Genomic DNA, 9,406 nt, shown 5'->3' with positions numbered 1-9,406 from the left:
CTGGCAGGCTTCATGGCCTCAGCAGGGCCTAGCAGGCCTGCAGCTTTCACCCTGCTGTTCCTTAACACACACAGTGGCACCCATGTCACAAATTTTACTTGTCAGCAGCTTGAGTTGCAGTTTCCCCCAAACCCCTGCACCTGTCTCCTTGAAAGCTGGCCTCAGCAGGGGCTAGCACGCCTGCAGTTTTGACCCCCTGTGCCTTAACACATACACGTGACATGAGTTTTGCTTTCAAGACTTTGAGGTGCAGTTTCCTTGAACCCCTGCACTTATCTCCTTGGAACTTGGCAGGCTTCATGCCTGCAGAAGGGGCTACCATCCCTACAAGTTACATCCAAATCAGGCCAGAAATGACAAAGTTGTAGGCTGTTTCAAGCTTCCCCGTTACAGCCTATGGGCGAAATGGCGAAACAGCATTGAAACAACGAAACTGTTTCAATGAAACGAATTGGAACAGCAGTTTTGAATCAAAATGAAATCCAAAACGAAACGTTGTTCCATGGAAACGTCAAAACACAAGTCCAAGTGGAACGGTGCCATTTTGCGCAGCCCAGCCAGGCTCTGGGGCTCCAGTGAAAGTCATGGGGCTGCTCTCACTTGCAGCAGCTGGCAGTGATCTCCAAAGGATGCTACCAACAGAGATCTTCACACTCTGCTGGTATCCCTCCATGTCTACTCCTCCTCACACACCTGCACACAGGGGACACTTTCATTTGCGATCATTCTCCACTGTCTTCTCATCCCTCAAGCAGCACTCCCAGGCCCCCGGGGTGGACAGCCTGACTCTTTTATTCATAGTTCCAGCAACATCAACACAAATCCGTGGGAACTGATCGGGTAAAACAGGCCACTTCAGAATGACACCACTGCAAGAAGTTTGATGTTCCATCCAGGAAGAGCACACACCAACTGCAGATGCTTCCTTAGCCCGATGAAGGGTATTTATACCCGAAAGTTTGCAAAGAAGAATTTTTCCAACTATCAGAGGTGGTCTAATAAAAGATATCAGATTTACCCAAAGAACCTTGACTGCAAGGAGAGGCCTTTCCCATTCAGAGCACGTGCGAGTGAGCTCACCCTGTCTGTGAGACAAGTACTGCTGCGCTCCATCATCACGGGCAAGTCTGGCTGATTTCAAAGGGAGTGAAGTCTACAGCACTGCAAGCAGAATTGGGCAGCAAATCTGCCCGCTGGGACAGAGGCAAGATGGAAAGTCAAAGACTTTTAGTGGGAATGACACTGTGTCAATGGCACTTGATGTGGGGAAGGAAGTAATAAGTATGAGCAATCCTGTGACAATCCAGACATATGTGCAGATGGTAAGGAGTACTCTCTGCCCCTCCAAGACACCAGTAATATCTGTCTGTCTTGGCCAGGGCATTCCGATTTGTTGACAGGGTTTGGCACCCTAACCACAATGTGGATGACATGTTGATTAGGAGACATTTTTGGGGGTTGGCAGCACACCAGGGAAGCAGAGATTAGATGCCAAAGCCACAGCAGGCCCCAGCATGCCAACACCCTGCCAAATGTCAGCGATGCGCTGTTCGCACGGCCCAGGAAAAACAACGCAACTGCTCTGTGGACTTTGAGTAGAACGGGTAGAATGACCTTGACTTCTGGATGCACCTCTCTGTCCTGAACTAACTGCCTCCGTGAGACCGTAGCCAACTGTAATATTTGTGCAGTCCAAAAAAGCTTTCTAACACTCCAAGCATGGAGTATAAAGCCATGCCGCATGGCGCATTAATGCTGACACACTTTCCCTGAGAGGTTTTGGCAACATCAAGTCCTGAGGGAACCTGGATGGTTTGTCAACGGACTTTCTCTGAATGACAATCCAACCAGTTGGTTACACCTTCTTACAGTGGTCCCGGCATCAGGGGATGGGGATGACTGTTGGATGCAGGTTGTAGCTGGGTGCTACCTGGGCTGTTTTATTAAAAAAATTAAGTCTTTATGATTGGGGCAATACATCTAAAATACCAGCATGCAGTCATTTAGTAAGGACAGGTATGTGCAAACCTCCACGTTTCATTCAGGTAGGAGTGAGAGAGGGGGATACTTACACATGGAAAGGTTTAATTCCAGGACCATAACTGGCTTCAGGGACTCATGTAGTAGCATAGCAAATGCTGGCTTGAAGTCAGATTTGGTCAGAAAAACTAAGTGGACCCTGATAAGGTGATACTTTCCAAACTCCTGGGAGACAGGGGCTGCATCTGAAGGGTCTGGGTAGAACATATATTTAGCAGAATAAAGTTCTGTTCTGTTATTACCAACAGGATGGGGGTTACACTATGTGCCACCAAGTTTAAGGTCCACTATAACAGACAGCGTTTAAGAACCACTCCTTTGCCCTGTAAAGTCAAAGCACTTGCTTGTAGCAACCACCCCGCATCTCATAGCCACAGCGTGCCAACTGGCTGTGCACATAACCTTATATCCCAAAGGCACAAGATGGGTTAGGCAGCTTTAAGAAGATTTTCCAGAAAACAGCTATTATAGATTTGTCATTGGTGCCAAGAGACCAGAGAGAAATGCGCTTTAATAAATTGCCTAAATATGCATTTATCTTGACAACAGAGCCACTTTGATCCTCTGAGCACACCCGAGTCTGAGAGACTGTAATAGCTCTGAGCAAGCAATTGCAATAGCTTGGATAAATAATCGGAATTTTATTACTTTCCAAAAATGATTTTTGGGGGAAAGGGGAAAAAAAAACATGTACCATTATCACCCCCCCACTCCAGCATCCTCATTTACACTGCACAGACCCCCCAGAACCTAATCGTCAGAGAAGTCAAAGAAAATACAATTTGAGCCCTTTGTTCAGACGTTTGAAATTGGGTCATATTTGCAAGGGCAGAGATCTGTTCAAGTGGGAGTCAGGACTCGAGTCTTTAATATGCCCGGGGTTCTGGTGCCGGGTTATCTTAACCAAGCTGCGTTTTTCAGTTGTGTCATGGAGGCCTCAGGCTAAGCATCTTTTGAGCAACACAACGGATCTGACTACAGAAACAGCCCGTGCTGAGATTCAACCAACATAAGCCAGAACACTTAAAGCTCAAGCTCATCAGGTGCCCTCGATCCACAGGTTACTTTCTCCCAATGCCTCCTATATGTGACACGGCAACAACGTAGAAAACTACACAATAACCGAGCGCACAACTACAGCATATGTGAGAAATACACAGCAAATTGTGTCACCAGCGTGGATAACTGTCTGTGAACACACCACAGCGCGCTGCTGAGACGGCCACTTCCCTTTCTGCAAGTGCTAATTTGTTAGTTCCTTCAAATTTATAAAATACAGCTCAAGAAATTCACGCTGTGCTCTGGGCACCAAGCCCATAATTAAAAAGGACAAAATAAACATATTCAGCCAAAGCTGGACATAAATACTTCTCCCTGTCTGCCCTTCCTAACAGCTTTAGAGAAGAAAGAAGAAAGGCAGCCAGGCCCACAATAGGTTAACAAAACTGGATGCTATCCAGGGATCCCTCCAGCCTGCCAGTAGCTCTCTCAGTCTTGTTTATACATCCCGGTCCTATCGAAGTCAGCCAGAAGGGTGACTGGTGTATGAACAATTTAGCGTGGAGGAAAATGAGGTGGGGCTTTCGCATGTGTCATCTGCTGTGCGGTAACTACCCCTACAGCCACACTACGTCTGGACTATCCCAGCTAAAGACTACCATCCATCTCCTTCTCCTGGGGTAGATCGTAGCAGGAGGGCATCTGATTGCAATGATAGCGTAATACTTTTACTTCCCTTTTGTTCACAGTTGCAGGCACCATGCACTGTGATCCCAACATCTCTCACAAAATAAGGTGCCCGGATGGGGAGCAAAGGAGGCCGAGGTGCAGCAGGGAACATTGCTGGTGACCCGTTTTCTCTCTGAAACAATGACGCAGCATGGTACTAAGGAGCGACGTATACTGCTGGAGATGCCATCTTTCAGGTGTGAACCCAGTCAGAACTGCCAGGCTTGCTGAGCTCACAGGAGATACAGAGTACTGGGTCCACCCAGCCCAGTAATCAGAGAGCAGATGCTAAGGGGAGGAGTAGCTATACAGGATTTATTCAGATCTGTTCCCTGCCCCTCTTCCCCTATAGCTTCCAGAAAGTCCTGAGCACTTGTGTTCAATAAAGGTCACAAGGCACTTTTCATAGGAGCAGTGGCATTCATGTCCACATCCTGGTCAAATTGCAGCCTTGGTAGCTTCGCTCTGCCTACCTAAATTCTCCCCAGCACAACCGGCCAGCTGCCATGCCATGTCAGGTTCATACGATAGGTTGCAAAGCAATTTGTGAGCCTCCAGATGAAAGGAAATATATGCAAATAGGGTATTTGAGAGTGGGTTTGCATCCCTGCAGTACATTTCTCAGTAGATGACCTCTCTTACAGAACTAGCTTTTGACCTCAAGCAGTCCAGCGTCTTTGTGCAGCAGCATACAAGAATATCACAGAAATATCACACCCTTGATTTAAGTCTGGTCTGGATGGCAAAAAAAAATAATAATATATAAACCTCCAATGACTTTGGTGCCAGGAAAGAGGACAGACTCACTTGTCTGGGGCTGTAAATATTTTATTAATGGAACGGCCAGTTCTTAGAAGCTTTGCCTTTATCTGGTGATGGATCCATTCTGTTTTAGGGACACGGATAGTTTAGTTCTCACCGGTTCACTGGCTTGAGGTAAGGTTTAGTGGACAAGCCAAGGCAGGATGCAAATAATTGGAATTATAAAAAAAAAAGGATTATTCTCACTTCATAAAGAACAGACTGTGTCTTTACTGTGAATTTTGCTGGCAAAAGATTTAACTTGTTTGGACTATTAACAATGAAAGAACATGCAACATAAGATGTACCGTTTACGTATACCTGGTGAAAAGCACTTATCTGGAAGGTCTGACATAGCAGTCACAAAAGACAGGAAGGATGAGAGACACATAAAAGATTCCCTGCTCCCCATAAAAAATAGTGTATGGAGAAAACCAATGACTGTATAAATTATTTTAAAAAAACCCTCTTTAAAACAAAGTAGCCCAATATATTTTAAACATAATTATATAAACATGGTGTGATGTACTAGTCAGAGATGGAGCAAACAGATTATGATCAAGTTTACGGACCCATTCTGTATAATCAGAGCATTTCTTGGCTGGACCATTGCAATGTCTTTCTGGGAAATGGATGCCTAAGAAAGTCATCCTGCTGTCAATCCAGGGAAGACTTGACCGGAGAGATGTGTGAGCCCAGCAAAGTGTTGGCATATGGAAGAGGCTGTGATATGAAATGCAGGCAGATACAAATAGGAAGAAACATCTCATTTAGCAAGATGGGAAAGATCTAGCTTGTTTCACCAATTAAAACTGACTCTGGCAATGACTTGCCTGTGATTTTGGAAGAAAACATGTATCCAGTGACCCCACGCTAGTTCAGGTGGGTGCCTGCTTACAGTCCCTCTGAGCAGGTGCCTGGGTTTGCTGCAGGGAATACTGCATGGCCGAGGACACTCTGGGCTAACTTCAGACCAGGGGTGAGCAGGTCAGATGCACTCATCCACTCATTCCAGCTCTGAGTTTGGTCCTCCACTCTCTACTTACAGCTAAATCTATGGCTGGACAAAAACAAACAGCAACTGGAACCAAAGAGTAGCTCAAATACGTTTGCTTTAGAGCTTTGATCTAGCAGATTACCCAATTCATCACTTTACATCTGTACAGAGCATAAAAATATTGCAATGAGGACTTATATCAGGTGTGAGCTAGCATAAGAGTATTGAACCAAAAATGGCTTCTCCTTCTCTGAGCTACAGAAACCTGTGTCCTTCGAGCTGTGAGCTCCTGCCATACACTCGGAAAGGCTGAATCAGACGCACTTTTGCTAAGAAGCAGGCCTCCGCATCTGGATCCCACATCAGTCCCCATTCATAAGAAGTGTTTGAGAGTATTAATATCACCATTTGTTTAGTATCTTTTAAGACTTAATGATTAAGAACATGATCTTACCCAGACCAGAAGCTACTACACATATTGCTATAGAAGCCAATGGACAGTGATATTAAAGCTGTCAAACTCAGGAGCGGATGCCGGACGGTACCCTGTAAACTCTGCCCAAGCTGTAAAAATAAACTTTAGTCCTCAAGGTTTGGCAAAACTGGACTTGCAGGACGGAGGAGCTCCTGGAGGCAGATGCTGAGCTCTATCCAGCCATGAGACACGTCTGACAGCAAAACAGTACAAACAGCTTCTTCTCGCAGAGCTTGCTGGATTTCCCCACCTCGCAGAAATTCTTGTCAGCTGCGGGGCCATGGTGCACAAGAAGAGAAAACGAGGAAACAGATTAAGTTTCAAAACAAATTAACTCTCTCCTGCAACTAGCAGTGCAATTCATCCCCTTGTTGGAGGTGAGAGAATGGAAAATAAGACACTTTTTAAGAGAACCTTCACTGGTTTTTAATGAAGGAACGAAGAAAGCTGGTGATGATGGGATAATTAGCCCAAATAGAAGATATAATGACATGCAACCTCTTGTGTGTACCCCAGCTATAAGCAAACACTTATCAGCCTTGCCTGGTGACCTTTGTTTCTACTGCAGTCATCAGGCAGATGCCATGATGGGAGAAGTTACAGTGCTATTTGCTGAAAAATGTTCAGGTCAATAATTCTGCAACTTGACTTCATTCTAGTAGGTCATCCCACAAATATGAAATCACGGCATCCGAAGCAATTATATTAATCCTGTTTCTGTTGTGAGGAGAGAAACAAGGGTCGGGAGCTTTTTGTTGAAGACAGTAAGAGGATTCAAAATGCAGTTGATTTGGAAAGATCCACCTGAAGACTCTTCCCACGGTCCCTACACATTTTTTTTCATATCCTTTCTGGTTTGATTCCAAATCCTGTTTCATTTGAATTCCAGAAAAGCTTATTGTCATCAACAGCATCATCTAGTACCTTTTTAGCCCTGACATATCTGAGGTACTTTGCAGACCCGTAGACGGGGAAAGGCCCTGCTCGACAGAGTACACGCTCAATTCTCAGATCTACCAAGGTATGGGGAGGGACGGCCAGGCAAGAAGATGCCAAGACAGGACATATTAGAGCAGCCACAGCTCCACTCTTTGCATAACCAGAGTGCAGCCTGCTCCGGCCATGCCCCGAGAGGCAGGAGATGGTGGAGTGGGATACACAGTGCTGACCCTCCTGAGGGACCCCCGATGCCAGGACAGGGGAACCCCCACATTCCCCTTGAAGGCAGCTTTAAACCTCATTTGTGCTACTGGGGCTTGAGTTGGAGCCCAGGATCTATTATCTTGGGTTAGCAGGCAAGTACGTACCATTGATGCAGGTTTCATTGGTCACGCATGAGCCCCGGAGCAGGCTGAAACCTTCCTTACACTTGACACAGTTCCCCACCGAACCTTCACAGACTGAGCAGCTGCTGTCACACCTGACAGAGACACACACACACGATCCCAGTCAGCACTGGGACCACAGCTCGCCCAGTCCAGCATGTCAGGCTGCCGGACACCTCTGATAACGTGCTTAGGGACACTTCAGCGTCCAGGCTGAATTCAGCCATGGAAGACAACAGATCTGTATCCCTTTGCATGTACATTGAACATGCTCCTCTCTCATTGGGACGCTTGAACAGATGAGAAAGAGAATAAGCCCCTGGGCTGGAGACTGGAGTCTTCCACCTGCTTCACATTCATTTATGGGCAGAGGTGCCTTCGTTTCCCTGCTTTCACCTAAGGCACGTTACCAAGGGTTTCTGGCTTGCAAGTGTGTGTCTGGCTTTGAAGGAGCGGTTCTACGAATCCCCCTCTCCTACCAAAAATGGCTTTGGTGGGTCCCTGCTCAGTTTTTAAAGGACAGCTATCCGCCCACCTCACAGAGTGTCACCTTGGCCAGCACAAAGGGACACGGGTACTGCAGCAGCCTTCTGACTCTTACAAGGGGTTCCTCCAATGTGCAGGCAATGAGACTGCACTAGTTATTCCACAGACTCACCCCAGATGTTGACTCACTCCAGATGTTGACTCACTTGAAGCACTCTGTACTTCAAAGGGAGAGCAACAAGAAAGGGACAGGGAACTGTCTGGAGGGAGGACCCTAAACTGTTTGGATCCAGGCTTGTTTACTATGGAAAATATCTCATATAAGACCGCCTTGGTGAAGGAGGAGTTTTGGCTTCTGAACTGCATGGGTCTGAAGTCAGTGGTGAGGGTTATAGCAGCAACTTCCACTTACAAACTATCCTCAGAACAACTCCTCCTCTCTTCTCTTTAGCTCGGCTTCTCCGTCTTTAAGCTCAAGATAATTATACTGACTGGGCACGTTTACATGAGACATTTACTGTGCAGTTGACTACTTAATGTGGCAGCATCTACACGTGTGCCCCTAACAGGACACAGGAAACTAATAAAACCCCCCAGCAGGGTAGGACTTGTAACTACTGAGCTGGCTAGTTGGGGCATAGGGGCTACCTGCTGGCTAGCCCCAGACTGGAGCACCCTCGTGCCCCAGCCAGCTCCTCTGCAGCACAATGAGCCCGGTCGGAGCAGCTCCAGGCTGGCAGGCTGACCCCCCAGCCCTCCTACCAGCCGCGGCTGCTGCCATCTCACTCAGTTGTGCTAGAGTGTTAGCTCACGTGTAAACTGTGCTCCTGGGAGTTTCCTAAGAGCAATAAACTGTGGAGCAATAAACTCTGCAGTTTATTGCTGGGCACTAATGGCATGTGTAGACGTGCCCGCCTTCTCCTAAAGATGTTCTAATGTTCGCTGGCTGGACTAGTGTCATAATAATACTGACTCTGGATAGCCAGCATAGCCCAGGTGAAAAGTGCTACATAGGAACCGGGTGGTGTATTATCGAAGGTGATGGTGCACGGAGCCCGTCTAACTGCACTTGGCAGCAAACCCTGCACTCTGTGTCTTCCCTTCACCTAAACCCAGCATCATCCTGTATCAGACTTGATTCACCAGGCAGGAATACAAGGTCTGAGCTCTAGGTCTAGCTCCGAACCCAACTCACTACATGACCCCAGCCAAATCTTTCACTAGCTAGTTCCCTGCTCTTGCAGGGGCAGGACCCTGAGAGTGCCACCTCCTCCCCTGGGTTTGGCTTGGGCAGGCTAGAGTATTCCTGGTGTTTCTGGCTTTCTGCCGTGTTGGTGTGTGTGTTAGGATTGGAAGCAGCGAGTCTAGGTTTTCCTCAGGGAAATGATTACATGTGAGTGCATGGGCTGGGCCTCAATGGCCCAGGAAGCCACTTTCAGTCCTGTGTCTGTACCACAGGACCAGTGTTGCCCATCAGCCCCGGTCTGGTGAGGGACTAAAACCCACCATTGTCTGGTCCCCAGGCAACATGCCCAGCTTGTGCACCTGGACTCT

At 47.2% G+C, this 9,406-nt stretch overlaps 1 protein-coding gene across 1 annotated transcript in view; it reads right to left on the bottom strand.

Moving 5' to 3' along the window:
- Positions 1 to 4,575: 4,575 nt before the first annotated feature.
- The window catches only part of PCSK6 (proprotein convertase subtilisin/kexin type 6), a 121,398-nt gene continuing 116,567 nt past the window's right edge, over positions 4,576 to 9,406 (bottom strand). The window contains exons 20-21 of the mRNA XM_014605922.3: positions 7,349 to 7,461; positions 4,576 to 6,311 (exon numbers count right to left, since the gene is read on the bottom strand). Of these exons, the coding sequence (XP_014461408.1) occupies positions 6,214 to 6,311; positions 7,349 to 7,461 (211 nt within the window). The 3' untranslated portion in view covers positions 4,576 to 6,213. The remainder of the gene's footprint in view (positions 6,312 to 7,348; positions 7,462 to 9,406) is intronic.

The sequence above is a fragment of the Alligator mississippiensis genome, chromosome 11, assembly GCF_030867095.1.
Source record: "Alligator mississippiensis isolate rAllMis1 chromosome 11, rAllMis1, whole genome shotgun sequence".
NCBI classification, from domain to species: Eukaryota; Metazoa; Chordata; order Crocodylia; family Alligatoridae; genus Alligator; species Alligator mississippiensis.
The sequence above is the reverse complement of the archived record's forward strand: the minus strand, read 5'-3'. Positions and strand labels throughout refer to the sequence as shown.